This window comes from Passer montanus, unplaced genomic scaffold, assembly GCF_014805655.1.
Source record: "Passer montanus isolate IOZ18808 unplaced genomic scaffold, ASM1480565v1 scaffold53, whole genome shotgun sequence".
In the NCBI taxonomy this organism is placed as follows: Eukaryota; Metazoa; Chordata; class Aves; order Passeriformes; family Passeridae; genus Passer; species Passer montanus.
In genome coordinates, this window is record NW_024370263.1 from 6,162,975 (window position 1) to 6,178,969 (window position 15,995).

Consider the following 15,995-nt stretch of genomic DNA (forward strand, 5'->3'; position numbering starts at 1 on the left):
AAACCATGGGTGTATCTGGAGAGATAACTCCATCCCTGTCGTTGGAAATAGTGTCTCTCAAGAGCTGCCTGCATCTCTACAGATGGAGACGAAAGTTGGACAGGAAAGTTGCCTCCAACTCTTAACATTCCGGCCTGGTTCTTACTCACCCCCTATTAACAACGTTATTAATTATCACATTTTTCTAGCAGCTCGAGCCCCGGGGTGAGGAGGCGGCCGCGGGATTCGAACCCGCGGCTGCAGGACTCGAACCGGGAGCCCCTGGACTCGAACCCGCGGCCCCTTCGCTGCGGGAGGCGGAGCTTCTTCCAACGGCGGGCGGGGCCGGGCGGTGCCGGTGGGTCGGGGGCTGCCGGGGTAACCGGGGATACCGGGGGGTAACGAGCGGGGACGGAGGGCAGGGAAAGCCTTTGGGCTTAGGAAAAGCCTCCCAGCCGGGCGGGACAGCGGGGGAGCCCTGCCCGGGAGCGGGGGTCGCTCCGCGGGGGCGGTAGCGCAGGGCCCCCCTCAGGCCTGCGGCCGCGGCCCGTGGCTCTAACGCCGCCCGTGCCCCCTCAGGGCCGGCGGGTGTGTGCGGCGGGGGAGCCTCCATGCTGAGCGTGACATCCTGCAAGTGTTCCCGGTTCCGCGAATGCCTGGCAGAGCCCTGGCCCCCAGTCCCCTATGAGTTCATCACTCCAGCGTTCTGCTTCGCCCCAGGTAAAAGATGGAAGTGCCGTTAGCAGTCGGCTCTGTTTTCGGTTCTCATTGTGCTGCTGCCGGCTTGAGTCATGGGCCGCAGGTGGTACCAGCTTGTTCTGCGAAGGGCTTCAGTCAGGGGCCACAGGTGGTACCACGAGCATAAGGAACTTCTTGGAATGGTCTCTATTTATAATATAAACACAGCTCAACTAAAAATAAACCCTTCGAGTTTATTATGGGAGAATTTTTCGCTTCCTGGTGTTGAAATGCATTCCATGTCTCGCTTTTTTGTAGGCATTTAGCCCCGATCACAAGAGCAGCATCATTAGGAGGCAGAGACAGGAGCTGAAGCTTTTAATTGCAGAACTGAAAGATCGTGACAAGGAGCTCAATGACATGGTGGCAGTGCATGAGAGACACATTCAGGCCTGGGAGGATGATCGCCAAAAAATACTGACCTTAGCAGAACGATGCAGCGAGTTAACTAGTAAGTGTTGTGGTGTAAAGAATGGCATCTTGCTCTTATGAGATTTTCAGGTGCTTCAACCCCTCAGTAACAGTTTTGCATCATATAAGGAAGATTTCCTACCCGTCAGCCTAAAATTTTATTGTTTCTCTGAGATCTAGACTTCCACAGTGGTGCTGAAGTGATCTGATCTTGAAGGGGGTGTGATGATCAGGCTCTTTCTTGTCTGAATGTGTGAATTGCTTCTGTGAATTCTTTAAAAAATAATCTGATTAAATGAATGTGGGGGAAGAGAAAAATGTGCAGCCTGCTGGTGAGTTACAGAGTCCTTTGCCCTGAGGTTCTGCTGCTCAGCTCTGAGCAAACAGAAACCACCCAGCAAAACACCTGGTGGCTCTGAACAGCCTCAGTACAGAGCTCACCACGCAGTTCCTGTTCCATCTGAGCTGGGCAGCCAGGGAATCCTCCTTCAGAGTGTGCAACATAAGCATCCACGTCTGAATTGTGTGATTTTAAAACACTGGGTGAAATTATTTCTGAGATTTAAGAAGTTGCACGCTCTCCTCTGAGTTCTTTCTCACGTACAACTTTGTCTCCTTCCTTTTCAGATGAGCTGAACGAGAGAAATGCAGTTATAAAATCACTGACCAAAAAGTTAAAGTTATTAGAATCCCAGCATAATGACAGTAAGATAACACTTGAAAGCACACAACAGAAGTTTAAAGAGCTCACTCAAAAAGTAACAGATTCATCTGTTCACTGCCAGGCTCTGGAGGTAGGGCTTGAGTGATGGTCTGGTTTTGTAGTCCATGCATTTACAGGATGCCTGTGATTAACTGTAACATTCCAAAACTGAGACATGCAGGGTATTAAGACCCTTGATCACAAGCAAGTTGGGGAACAGTTTTTCCTCCAGTCCTCTTTTCTCCAGTTTGCTCAGGATCCCACGTTGCCACTCATGATGTTTAAATAACGTTGTGGATGCATTTACTGGGAAAAAATAATAACTTTGAATCACTGGAGTAATGGCTGGCACTTATTTCTGTTCACTAGGAGAAAAATCAGAGTCTCCACTGCTCAGTTTTGGAACTGTCTGCTAAAACAGGCCAGCTGCAAGCAAGGGAACAGGAGCTTCTCTCTATGCTTCAGATGAAGGTAACATCTGTCAGCTCATGGGCACTAAATGTGGCCAAGCTGCAGTGCAGCTGTTGGTGGCTGTGCCACGAGGCTTCTGTCCCCGGTGATCTCACTCATGGTTAATTCTTAGGCTTGTTTGGGAAGGGAAAAATGGTCAGCAATAAACTGGTTTGTTTTCACCAACAAGCTTGCTTCCAAGATTTAATTTGGGTGGGTTTTTTCCTCAAAATCTCAGAAGGAAGTCTGTGGATCACTTTACTCCAGGAGGATGTTGTTTTGTCCAAACTCATCCATGATATTAAAAACAAGATTTCATTGTGTTTCCTATTTCAGGACAAGGCCTTAATTGAAACAACTGATCAGATCACTGAGGTTACATCTAAGTTTAAAACACTGGAGAATGCTCTGCGTACAGCAAAGTCTGATGAATGCAGTCGCAGCAGGGAGCACCAGGACCTCAAGGTGACACTGAACGATGTCATGTGTCAAGTAAATAAGATGAAAGGTAAATGTTTCTGCTGGGCACCTAATTTAGTGTGGGCCAGCACGATTCCTTTCCACTCTGGGAAATGCTACATTTTGATTTGCAGATATCCTCTCTGAGAAGATGAAAGAAAGCAGCAAGAACCAGGAAGAAATCAGTCACCTGAAGCAAGAAAATGGCTGCTTGAGGAGTGAGCTGATACTGGCAGGTGAGGGTGGGCAGTTGGCCTTCCATGCCTTGGCTTTCAACGGCTCAGAGACTTCTGGGCAGCAGTTCACTGATATCTGTGAAGGAGGCAGCTTGTTACCTGCCTTCCTTGCAGTTTAATAAAAGTATATCCCTTGTGTGCCATTCTTCTGTGGAAGCAATATCTGGGGCTTCTGCAGGGACACTTTATAAAGTCTTGTGAAAGCACAAAGTTCACCAAAGTGATTACACAGGGAGGAGTGAGTGGCTCAGGGGACTGAAAATGTTGAGACTTTCTCTTCTCTGTTGCTTTCTTTAGGTGATGGGATTGGTTGAGGCTGGTTTAATATGCAGGCCTTGATAAACTGCATCTTGCTCTCCATAATACCTTTGGTTTTGGGTGGAAGAACATCTGGTGCTGCAGTGGATGGGAAAGGTCACTGCAATATTCTTGGGGATAAGCACAGAGACCTTGAAAGATTAGATGGGCAAAGGTGTCTTCTGCTGTCAGATAATTTCTTTGCCTATGATTTTTAGTCTGCTGTTTGACCTTTGTCAGATATTGATGCCATGTCTCATTATTTTAAAACCAATAACATTGGGAATTGTTTTGCTGCATTTCTCTTTACGTGCATGAATTAAAATTAATTTTAACTGAATTTCCATTTTGATTTCCTCTTTTTTTTCTCCTTTTCCCTTTCCCTTTCTAAAAACATTAACTAAATCAGTCAATGAAGCACAATATTGCTGCTAGTAACATGAAGCCAGGTGCTGAGGAAAAGTCCAAGGAAAATACCTGAATTTTTGGTTTTTTGTGGGTTTTGTGCTCTTTTTATCTGGAGGAGAAACAGGTCCTGTTGATCTTAAGAAAATGCTTTTGTTTTGTTTCAGTACCACCTCCTACTGCTACAGGTGCATCAGCAATGCACCTGCTTTGTGTCTGTTCACCCGAAGTAACAAAAATAATTACTATCTTTTGAAACAGTGGAAGAAGCCCAGAGGAAGGATCAACTTTTTCAGTTTGCCAAGTCGAAGCAAGTGCGGATTGAAAAAGAATTGTCCAGTTTGCGGCAGGTACAGCCCTGGTTGTGTTCCTGCTCCGAGGTCAGAGGAGCATTTTCAGGATCATCAGACCTGTGTGGAACAGTGTCAAAAGTTAGATCTAGATAGTATTGATTAAGGAACAAAAATCTGTTTGTGCCTTGCTGGGATCCCTGTAGAATGTTGATTTATTTCATTTGGGGTTAAGATGAAAAGCCCACGGTGTTTCCAGGCTTGGGAAGTCACGTGAAGGGCAGCAGGGTTGGGATCACACACCTGCCCAAGGTGAACTCAGCAGAGTAAGGGACACAGTGTCCTGGCAGATCTGTTTTTCACAGCCTAAACCCTGTGTGTTCACCTGCTCTCAGCTGAGGTTCTCAAAACATGTTCCATTTTTTAAATTGCAAGTAATTGATGGGTAGTTACCTTCTCCATTAGCTTCACAAAAATCCCCAGTGAAAGCCAAATCCCATGATTATCATCCATGTCCTGTAATTCTGTAGCTGTGAACAATGCAATAACAACATGTATTAAATATCAGGTAATAGTAATGATGTTTTATTATTGTTCAGTGGGGTTCCATCTTAGAAGAATATTCTAATCTTCTAATAGAAATCCTGTTTATTGCTGCAAAACATTATTTTCCTAAATAGATGCAGAGTTGTCCTTTTAGATTTGGAAGTCTTTGTCAATAATTTGACCATGGTCATTGGTTTATACAAACATTTTGAGGATGTTTTTGGAAGACAAGCACTGTGGTACTACCTGCTGATGATGTTCTTGCACCCAGACATTCACCAGTGCCCCTCACTGCCTCTGACAGGTCTGTGTAAAACAGCAGCGAGACTTGCACTTCCTTCATGTCAACTTTGATAGCTCCCTGGACTCCAGGCAAAAACAGGAAAATGCATCAAGTGGAAAGAGGTAAAGACTTTTTTTCTTTTTTTTTTCCTTAAATAGTTTGTCCTCAAAGAGAGACTTCACTGTTCAGCCCCAGCTAACATCCTAACAGGGGTGTGTGCTGGGTCAGGATGGCTTTGCTGGATTTGACCACAAATATCCAGTGAAGCTGTCAAGTACCTTGTGTTTTATTTGGTCAGGAGAGACCATGAACACCAGTCACAGACCAAGTGTTGTAGCAGGCCAGACAGCTCATGATTTTTTTTAGAAAGTGAACTAGTCTGGTGGTAGGGGTGTTAACCTGGCTCCCTACTACTTTTATTTAAAAAGCAAAGTTTATTTTAGGAAGTAAACTTAGGGAATTGGTGCACACCCTGGAGGTTCAGACAGAATCACCATACTGTGATTAAAACATGAGGGAACTCGCAGACTGATTTTGAAAAGTAACAGCCAAAATCTGGGCAGATTTTCGGTGGGGTTTTGGCAGGATACAACTGCCAGGTGGTGAGTGAGCTGCTGCAGAACCGTGGCAGAGCCTGTGTTCTGTAGAGCTTTAGGAGTGCACTTGGGGATGCTCTTTACCTGCAGTGTTTCTGACTTGTTTTTGTCGTGCTGTTGTAGCTCAGAGGCCACATTCTCTGCCTCTGAAAGCCCCAGCGAGACAGACAAGGGTAGGACTGAGGGCAGCCACAGGATGTGCGAGGAGTGTGGAACTGCACCAGTTCCAGCAAGTAGGGTAAAACCCACCCCTGAGATGTGTGAAGTAGATAATAGACAGTTACTGAATGCTTCAGACTTGGAGGAAGCTGCCTCAGCGTTGTTAAGCCAGTGTCAAAAAGCTGTGAAAGGCTTGGCCCTGCCTGTGGAAGAAGGAGAAAAGCAGGATGTTGCATCAAGCTTTGATGAGCTAGACAGTGAAAAATTTCATGAGGTAAACAACACAAGGCCATTGAGAAACGGGGAAATTGGAGAGGATGAAGTGAAAAGCAGAGACCAAAAAACCTTTGAGGTGTCTTTGCCTTCATACGATCGTTGGCTTAAAATCAAATCTCGTGTAGATTTGCAAAGCACTTTAATCCAGAACAGCTCCACGTCTGACAAAACTGATAATGGAAACAAAACCTGGGAAGAGAGATCTGACACTGAGTCTGGCCAAAAAAGCAGAGAGACTCCTGTCACTTGCAAGTCTGACTCTGATTCCAGTATTAATAACTTCATTGTGAATAAAGATACGTGGTGGAAGCCACTCTCAGATCTGGAATGGCTGGAGATTTTCAAACCCAAAAAGAGAGATGAAAATACGCACCATGGAGGAGATTACAGCTGTTTGGAGACTGCACAAGAGATGAAATGTACCTGCTCACAAAGGTTATGAGTTTGTTGCCTTTAAGAAATAAGCATAAGCTAGGCTATGTAGAAACTTAGGTGTATAAGCTCTCAGTATTAGCTCAAGCTATGTTTAGAGTAACTGCTGTTTTAAATTTAGTTTTTCAACCTGAAAAAATAACAAATTTAAAATAAAAATAGCTCTTAAAGTATTGTGATTCTATTTTTATGCATTTGTTTTTTCTCCTCTCTTATCCCCAAGAGCTGTGTGGGCAGGAGAAGCTGCAATGCCGTATAACTTAGCCAAATAAACTAATTGAGAAAATCTTAAAGATTTTTTAAAATCCCAGATGTTGCTCATAATTCTGATGGGTAAAATATGTTCTGACCAGAGCTGGACTTGTGTAGTGATGTTTCTGTGAGGCAAGAAACAGATGCAGGTTTTGTGTGATGCTTTAGTGAGTGTGTTATTTCTATTGAGAAATCACATCTCGGCTGGGCAAGAATGTAGGACACAGCTCTGAGCACAGGCTGCTGCCTCTGTCAGGGCAAGAAATGAGATGGCAAGATGGAAAGGACAGCAATCTGTCCACTCTGCAGCTCGTGGGACTCTATCCTTCTGTTTGTGCTGTGGGAGGAGAAGGACATGTGGTTGGGGACAAGCAGGATGAGGTTCCTAATGCTGAGAAGTGTCAGAAGAAGACTCAGGTGCCTCGGTGATGTTGGAATGTCTCCGAGATAAAAAACCTGCTCTGCATTTACAGAAGTGGCTTTGTGCCTGCATGAGCAAAGGCATTCAGAGCTGGGACTTGCTGTGGATTTGTTCTGTTGGTTCCTCTATTTCTGTTCAAAAAATTGATTTAGCCAGCTCTGTTTTAGAAGGATTTCTGAAGTTTCACAGCGATTTCATAGCTGCTTTTTAGCCAGAGGAGAGGAGCCTTCCAGCTGGTGTTTGACAAGCACAGTAAATGAACAGCTGTTTAAACCTGCTCACAGTGTTTGCCAGCAAGCCTGCCCAGCATCCAAACAGAGTCATGTTATGGAATGGAAAGATCTGATGTATGGATGCTTTCATTCTGTGTGGCTTCTGAAACAGAAATATTGTAGGAATTGTTGCTGCAGTGAGACAGACCTGTTCAGAAACAAGGTGAATGGGCAGCCCCTGAAAAAGAATGCTGGCCTGGCACATTCCCACGTGCCTTAGCTGAGCTTCACACTCCATGTGGGCTCTCTCTAGTTTCCACTGCCTATAAATCACTGGAAAGGCTCCACTCCCCTTCTGTCTACCCTGACCTTCCTTATCACTCCCCCAGCAGCACCAATGACACACTGCCATCCCTCCAAATCCCTTTTGAGGCTGCATCATGAAAGCTGCTTTCACTTTTTGTCTTGCCCTATTTGTCTTGTCCTTGAGTGAATTTTAAGGGGAAAGGAACAAATTCAACCTGGGCAGTGCAGCTAGAAGATATCCTCCAGTTAGGGGGGAGCTGTGCTACCCATTTGGGATTTGCTGCTGAGCTCTCCACTTTTCTTGATGCCCACATTTGGTCCTGGGGCCCTGCTAATTGGAGATGGATTGACTCAGTGCAAATCCCCGACTGTCTGCTCTCCAGCCTCTGCTGACTCGGATTTGCCAGGCAATAAATCCTCACCCCTAAATGGGAGGAAGGCAGGAGCATTGCTTCTGTGAAGGGATTAATGGCAGGGACCAGCACAACATTCCTCCTGGGACTTGGATCTGGATCCTCCAGTTTTCCATTGCTGCTTTCAGAGTGCTGATGATGTAGTTTGTGTTTAGGGAAGGGTGCTGGCACCTCCCTGTCATCCCAGCAAATATTTTTGCCATGAGTTCCTGAGTTCTGGAACAGCCAACAAGGAGGCTGTTAACAGTCAAATGCCTTCCCCAGTGGCAGAGGGGATTGTGAAATCCCAGAGTGCAGGAGTCATTTCTGTGTGCTCTGACTTGGTGACTTCATTTATGTTGGGCCAGCATTTGCTGCCTTTGGATTTTTATCTCAATTCTCATTTTACAGATGGAGCATCAGCAGGTACTTGATGAGTCTGCCTGGGCTGGACTAAGCCACTCATTCCTGAGCCAGTTCCCTGCCTCAAAGCCAAACCTGTGTCCCCTTCCTTTCCAACCTGTGGGTTTTCCAGGACAGGCCCTGCTCATCTCATCTCATCTCCCCGCATCCCTGTTCCAGGCTGCTTGTTCCCTCACATCTCCACAGAACCTTTCCTTGTCAGAAACACAGACATGAGCTTTTCCCTCTTGAAGAGAGCCTGTTTTATCCCCGTCTTTTATGGGAGAAGTGAAATGGGACACAGCAAACAATTATGAGCTGGCAACTCTCATGAGGGCTTTTTCCTAGATTGAATGTCAGTTAAAAATGTACCTATTTTTAACAGTCTTGCCAGGTATGGACTGCATTGTTACACCAAAATAAGAATCTAAAGAATATCTACTGAAATGTCATCAATTCAAAGACAATATTTGCTTTAAAATACACATCTTTTTTCATTATTTGCCAGTCCAGGCAGGGCTAGCACTCTGCTTCTGTTGTGTTCAGAAGTTGATGAATGTGGTTTGCTGATGGTTTGTATTTAAAAAGAAATACATCCAAGCCTCTTTGGGAAAGCTCTCCTGTGATCTCTGAAGTGAGATGATGACTGTAAAACACTGTGAAATTCCCTTGAAAGGTACACCTGCAAATATTAATTTACCTAATGGTTGATTAGAACCAAAAGGACTTGGGTGTGAGAGGAATGAGTAGCAGAGTATTGGGAAGAACAAAGTTTTGCCTTTCATGTGCTCTTTGCAAGGTTAAATACACACTCAAGCACATGGTCATGGAGCTGGTTGAGACTGGTTGAATGTCAAACCCTTGTCCTCAGAGGATGAAACTGATCTAGGGAAGCTGTTAAACATGGGAGTGCTCTGGTAATCTCCCAAGCTTCTTGGTTTCCTTGGCTCAGAGCCCACTTTTATGTTGTGCCATGATTTTCCCTTGAAAGTTTAAAAAGGATGGTGATGCTATTTCTGCCAATGTCTTTTTTTTTTTTTTTTAACAGTGAAGAAAATGTGGATCTGAATTCCCTCCACTTGGCTTCTCCTCTCTTGGCACCCACTGAGAAGAGCAACCTGGCTCAAAGTTCTGGGCAATTCTCTGATGAAGATTCCCCTCTGGACATCAATGACCTGGCAGTGACTAAACCAACAAAGAGATACTGCATGAACACAGTCAGTACCTTACTGCACAATGTTCTTGACTGATTTTGAGGGGAGTTATGGGGAATTATGACTGATGGTAGGAATGCAAAAGTCTCCAGGCATGGAAGAGCGCTGGGGACTCAAATGATGAGATAGCAGTTTTATGGCAAAGGTGATAACATTTTTTTTTAAATAGCTCCTTGTTACCTCAATGTGTCTTGGACAGCATAAGTATAAATGAATTTTTAAAAAATTAATAAGGTTTTGGAATGAAAAGCTTCAGGAAAATATATGCTGGCTAATTGGTAATTCCACTAAAAACCTGGGTACATGTGGATGCAGTTATCAGAAGCTATTGGACATGGTTTCTTTCCTGTTCTGCTTGGTTTTCCCTCTTTCTCATGTCTTTATTCTCCTCTTTATCCCTAAAGTACTTCTCTTGTGAGTGCTCCATATACCTGCACGTGGAAATCTGTTTAAAATGGCACTAGGAGAGAGCTCTGTGTTTATCAGAAACAGCAGCAATCAGACACAGTCTGTTACTTTGCAGTATTTTGAACAGAAACATTTAAAAATCAAAATGCTGATTCTTGGTGCATTATAATTCTTTGAAATCCTCCAAAAAAAGATCCTTCCCTAACTCTGGCTCCCTCTCTGTCCTGCAGGACACCAGTTCCCTGTTCTGGAAGCTGGAGCGCTCGCTGGCCCAGTCCCGGCAGATGCTGACTGACCTGGAGCTCAGCCTTCTCCACACAAGCATTCCCAACACCAGCAACATGAGCAAGGTTCAGATTGCTGTCCCAGGACGAGGTTGAGGTCTCAGGGATGCTGATTGGGAACATCCTTTCCCTTTTGCTTGTCTTGCACTGCATTAGCAAAGCATGAGGAGGATATTGGTTGTGAACAGACAATTCCTGCATGCCTTAGTGCTTGAATTTTTTATGGGATTCTGTTTGGCTGCTCAAGGTCATGACAGGATTTGACTCCTGCATGTGCCTGAACAGATGGAAGGCAGAAGTCATTTTGGGGCAAGCTGTAGGAGGTCTAGAAAAAAGTGAGCACTGGTTCTTTCTGACTTGAAGCAAATTAGGTGATTTCTCAGGCTCAGCACACACTCACTGTTCTGCTCAAAGTCAGAACTGGTTTATTATTATATTCATGGAGAGGAGGGCAGTATAGGGAATATATAGGATTCTTTGGGTATGAATTTAAAGCAGAAGCTCAGCTTAAATAAAGGCAGAGTTCTTGTGGGTTAGTAGTTGTAGCTCCTTCATTGCAGGGTCAGGGAATATATTCAGTGGTCAAAGAAAAGAACCTGTATGTAGCTGTCACAGCAGTTTATTTTATGAGCACAAGTGCTGATAAAGTTCCTGTTGAGTATTTGGGCAGCAGAAGTAATCAGAGAAAGGGTCACTTGTTTGGTGGGTAAATATCCATAAGAATTTCTACCTTGTTTGACAAGGACATTGTACCTTTTGTCCCTAGCAATGGGCAAACTTGTGCTGCTGTATATCCCAAAGGGAGGATTTAGGCTCCTGCTTTCAGAGCAGTGCTGAACCCTCATGTTCATCCTCACACGTTTCACCTCCCTCTAAAAAGTTGCACTCCTTTTAGCCTTAGATGAACCTGACCAGAACAACGTTGCTGTAAGGAGCAGACAAAGCCATTTTTATAACATCCAGAACCATAAACCCTTCCCTGTGCTGGGCCTGACTGTAAAGGTTGTGTGCCAGCGTTTGCATAAACTGAAAGGATATTTTGTTCAGAAGTTCCTCTGCAGGATTTCATTCACTGGCAAAGACAGCAGCAGTTTAGTCTTTTGCAAAGACTCCTGAGTAGGAGGATTCCTGAAAAGCTCCCTGCACACAGTGCTTGCTTGTGGCTCTTGCCCAGCCCCATCAGCTGTCTGGCTCCTGCTCCCTGCTTGGCACGTCACTGCTCAGCTCCTCTGTCTGCCCATGACTCTGCTTTAGGATCTGATGCTGCATTTTTGAGCTTGGAAATTGGCTTCTCCTTCAGCTTTAGTGGACAGAAAATGAAGCAAACTCGTGTGCAGTGGCGGGAGCAGATCCTGAGCCACATGTGTGGAACTTTGATCTGCTTTCAGAGCAGTTCTGGGCAAAAACTCGTCAAGCGTGTTTGAGTTAATCTATGCAGGCCAGCTAACCTGTGCTTAAAACCAGGCTTACCTGGGGCTGTTTTAAACTGAGATTTAGAACGGAATAAATATGCGATACAGCCTTTAGAATTTAATCAGGGGGAAGTGGTACATGTTGGGTTGTGTGCCCTGCTGGGGTGGGGAGGAGAAGGGGGAATTAAGAACTGTACCCCTGCTGCTCAGCAGCTTGAACCTGGCAGCTCTGGAAATTTTATTCTCTGAGTCCTTTGATTTCCAAGTAGTGTTTTTACATTACAATAGAAACAACAGAACTTGCAGGAACTCTTCACAGAAGCCAGTTACCTGCTGCAGAAGAAAGAGATGCTAAGCTTCCTTTTTTTCTTTGTGATGTTCCCTGAGCATCAAGGTGTTTTCAGCTTGATCTTTTTTTGTTTGCTTCCCTCTTTATAAATGCATCTGCAATATTAATGCCCTTTATGGATTTTTGACATGGGCCTGGCGCAGGATTCTAAGTGCATTTCCAATAAAACTCTTGTGAGTACTGTAACAGCAAACAGATATTAAGTTGGCAAATAGTTCCTTTAGTCAAATAATTAAACTTCTGTGAAGCGTGTTCCTCATCCTCGGGGCAGTCAGATCTCACAGCTTCATTCCCCAGTACCTGCACTCTCCTTATTAGTAGTTAAAACCCTTCTGTGTGTTACAGATAACAGGATCAAGGATGTGAACATTGTTGAACGAGAGATTGGGAAGTTTTTTCCAGTGCCAAGGCCAAGGGCTGTTTTAGGATACTGTTCCTGGGCTCAGAGCCCCAAAAGTAGAATGTATTGAATAGAGCTGTTTCAGAATATCCAAAGCAGCCTTGCCCACAGCAGAATGTGGTTTTTTTGGTTTTTTTTTTTGAATCAGGAAATTTCTCACTCTCTGATTATTTGTTCTCCTATTGTGGATTGGATGCTTGCAGTAGGCACCACCTTGTCTGGTTCTGAGGACAAAAGAGTAACCAGATATGGTTAAAATCCTGAACACCACATGAAACTGAATAAGAACCAGCAACAATGAGGAGAGAAACTGGCAGGAAAAAAAAAAGAAAAAGAAATCTCCCAGTGCTGACACAGCCCAAGCTGGTGCCTGCACAGGGAGGTTACAGAGGCTGTGGCACTGTGTGACTCCAGCTGTGCACCAGCCTCCATCCCGTGGGGAGCTGGTGCTCAGTGCTCTCTTGGATATTCCAGCTGCAGTCCCTGAGCTGGCTGTGCCCTGGGGAGTCAGGCTGCTTTGGAGTTCTGCTGGTTCTGCATTAAGCCTGGAGACACTGAGAGCCCTGGGCTCTGAGGAGTGCAGCTGAGGGGGCACCCGGGGGAGATGGGTGCTGAGGAGCTGGAATGCCAACCCTTCCTCTGCCCTTCCTGTGCACAGAGAGAGCTCTTCTTTTCCTGAAAAGAGCCCTGAGGTAAAAGCAGCAGAGGTTTTGTAGGTTGAAGCCAGCACTGTGACTTGCATCCTGAAACCACTGATGTTACAAAGCTTCAGGAGCAAATCCCCAAAAGTGCTGAGCCCCGTGCTGAGGCAGCAGAGTGGGGAGAGCACGCTGAGCCTACAGAAATAATCACATTTGCCTCAAGTGAGGAAGAGCTGGTGGAACAAACACACCACAATCCACTGTAGATCATGGCAAGAATGAGTGGCTCTCCGGGTCACTGGCTAATGCATAATTCTCATTTTCTTTCTGTGTTAAAAGTCACTGAATCACTGTGATCAACTAGATCTGAAGCAGAGCAGGTCCAGAAATAACCAAACATTTGTGCAGTTTCATATACAGAAGTGATTGAATTGATTTTGGTTGTGTTTGTTTGGTTTTAAATTGCTTTGAAACTCTTTGGAGGGCAGGTGCACTGGCAAACATTAGGGCAGTTCCCTCCCTAGCTGCCAATGATTAGCCATTCTCATCAGTCAGTTGTTTTGCCTCCAGAGAGAGGTTGGGTGGGGGGGAGTTGAAGAACTCAGGAGGAAAGCAGTGAGGAAAGGGCTATTTTCAGTTTTGGACACAGCAGCATGTGCCAGTGCTCATAAATGGTGACTCAGTGGCTGGCCTGGGGCACAGAGATCACTCCTTTCCTGAAAGCCAACTGGAAAGGTTTTATTTCCCAACATCCTGCTGGTGGCCCTGAGACTGTTGCCTTTCTGTTAAGTACTTTGTTTACCTTTCCCTCTTTATATTTTTACTCCATGTTCTCACTCTGTTTGCAGTGTGAAAATTTGTGTAGTAAATTCACATAAGTGTGCTTCAGATAAATTCACATAAGTTGCTTCAGGTATTTCAGAGGAAATGTTCGTGCTTTTTAATAAAGATATTTTCCCTTTTCTGCAGAGGAAGAAGTTGGTTCCAACACAGAGGTAATTCTCAGGACTGAAGATCATTGACCCAGCAGCTACAATGGAAAGTTACCTCATTTTTTTTCCCGTGGTCCTCCTGAGTGTTTGAAAGACTCACAAGTGGCAAGAAGATGTGACTCTGCAGGAATGTATTTTATCTTGAAATAAAACACAGAATAATGCCAAGATTAACAAAGCTATTTTTATAGCTGAGAGCTCAGGTTAAACACTAGCTTGTTTTTAAGAGTCTGAAGTGTGTAATTGTTACAACATAGGAACTACTTTTCTTTTTTCTTTTTTTTTTTATGGTGGCTCAGAAATATTTATAGAGTATGACACAGCCAAGCATTCTCCTTTTTTTTTTAGGATATTGTTTTTGTTCTGGATTTTTTGCCTTGTAGAGAGAGATGAATAATGTTTATAGGAAGTTCCCAATTAGTGTTGTAAGCAGGAACTGCCTCTGATGTTGCTGAAATGGGAGAGCTGTCACCCACGAGATGGGCAGAACAACTTTCCACACTCAGGAGCTGCTTCTTCCAGAAATGTTTATGGGATCAGGTGTGTATGGCCTCTGTTTGCACTGTAGAGGTGGCCAAGTATGATGGCACCTTTTTTTTAGCATTTAAACTGGATTTATGTTTGCTGATTGGGCAAGATGTGCTGTTATCACAACTTGAACTTACTTTTTAACGAAGAGATCAAATAAGCTGACAAAGGTGATACTTTGTCTCTCCTGCCCATTTAACACATTTAGCATTTGATTTCTGACATTTCTCAGCACAGGCACGAGTGGGCTGCCCAGTCCTGTGTAGGCTGGGAGCACTTTGGGACCCCAGTGCCCCTCCCACAGCCCTGTGCCAGCGTTTTTCCTGCTGGGGGAGCCAAGGGTGGGAGTTTCTGCTCCATCCACTGCCACCAGTTATTGCAGAGAAACACAACACGCTGGATTCTTCTTGTTAACTCTTTCATTTCATTTTCTGCTTTCTCTTTAATTGCTCCAGTGGCAGCCTTTCCTGCAGGTATTAATGGCCCCAGGATTGGGTGGCCAGTTCTGATGAGAGCTGCTGTTCTCCAGACCCTTTCCCTGCCTGCTCACCAGCCTTACCCACAGAGGGAAGCTCAGCTGCTCCAGCTCTTTCCAGGTTTCCTTTACAGTGCATTTATTCCTCTACCTGCACAGGGCCTTCTCAGGCTCCATCCTCACAATCTCCTGCTCTGGGTGTGACAAGAATTCCCCCTAAAAAGCCAACGATGAGAATGCCATGATGCTCACCCTGAAGCTGTCCAGCAGCTGCAAAGAGAAATTGGTGCAGGTTCCAAGCAGCAGCTGCCTTTGAATGGTTTTGAGGTTATTGGATGAACTCACTGGGTTTAAACCCCTGGAGAGTTTAAAATGATGACTTTAAAATCAATATAGAAAACTGAGCTCAAGTGATGCATCAGGGATCTGCAGAGCCTTAGGATTTTGTGTCGGGGCTGCCCTGGATTTGTGGAATGGGAAGAAGGGAAACAACTGGGTTAATTTATTCAGCACTAAGTGACTTAAAACCCAACTGCATTATTGACCACACTCCGATGCTCGAATGGAAACGCTTCAAACTCGGTGCCTTAACTCTGGAAGCAGCTCAAATACTCCAGGGAGCCTTTGCTATTGTATCCTTGGTTTGAATTATTATTTAAAGACAACAAAGCTCCTGTTCAGCCCCGGCCTTTCCGCAGGGTGGATGCGAGCTCCGGTCATTGACTTTGCTAACGGGAACGGGTGTTGGAGCCCCGGGGCTCGGAGCGAGCCGCGTGTGCGCGAGTGGCGGAGGGGTGAGGAGGGGCGCTGGCATGGCACGGTGGCGCTGGCCGTGACCGCCGTGCCAGGTGCCTGGTCCTAAGGGACGTGTCCCCCCCGCTCCGTGTCCCCTCTCCGTGTCCCCTCCCCGTGACCCCCGTGTCCCCTCTCTATCTCCGTGTCCCCTCCCCGTGTCCCCCCGTGTCCCCTCTGTATCTCCGTGTCCGTGTCCCCTCCCCGTGTCCGTGTCTCCCCCGTGTCTGTGTCCCCTCCCCTTGTCCCCCCCTC

At 45.4% G+C, this 15,995-nt stretch overlaps 1 protein-coding gene across 5 annotated transcripts; it reads left to right on the forward strand.

Annotated features, from left to right (window-relative positions):
* The first annotated feature begins 305 nt into the window (after positions 1 to 305).
* On the forward strand, positions 306 to 15,881 carry CCDC62 (coiled-coil domain containing 62). 5 transcript variants are annotated; one of them, XM_039724598.1, is made up of 12 exons: positions 346 to 699; positions 976 to 1,168; positions 1,756 to 1,922; positions 2,201 to 2,302; positions 2,618 to 2,789; positions 2,875 to 2,976; positions 3,940 to 4,028; positions 4,819 to 4,919; positions 9,294 to 9,462; positions 10,098 to 10,248; positions 13,923 to 14,485; positions 14,929 to 15,881. In XM_039724598.1, the coding sequence occupies exons 1-10, from the start codon at positions 664 to 666 to the stop codon at positions 10,245 to 10,247; spliced, it is 1,281 nt and encodes a 426-aa protein (XP_039580532.1). In that variant the 5' UTR covers positions 346 to 663; the 3' UTR covers position 10,248; positions 13,923 to 14,485; positions 14,929 to 15,881. The 5 variants fall into 5 exon arrangements, with proteins under 5 accessions (XP_039580530.1, XP_039580532.1, XP_039580531.1 ...); XM_039724597.1 differs by having other exon boundaries at positions 10,098 to 10,242; XM_039724600.1 differs by having other exon boundaries at positions 10,098 to 10,217.
* The last annotated feature ends 114 nt before the right edge of the window (positions 15,882 to 15,995 follow it).

Excerpts from the sequence above, each read along its gene's own strand:
- CCDC62 (XM_039724596.1), top strand. The coding sequence starts at position 664 with ATGAGTTCATCACTCCAGCGTTCTGCTTCGCCCCAG. Across the intron at positions 1,169-1,755 it reads ACGATGCAGCGAGTTAACTA|ATGAGCTGAACGAGAGAAAT; the intron begins GTAAGTGTTGTG and ends CTTCCTTTTCAG. Across the intron at positions 4,920-5,516 it reads AATGCATCAAGTGGAAAGAG|CTCAGAGGCCACATTCTCTG; the intron begins GTAAAGACTTTT and ends GTGCTGTTGTAG.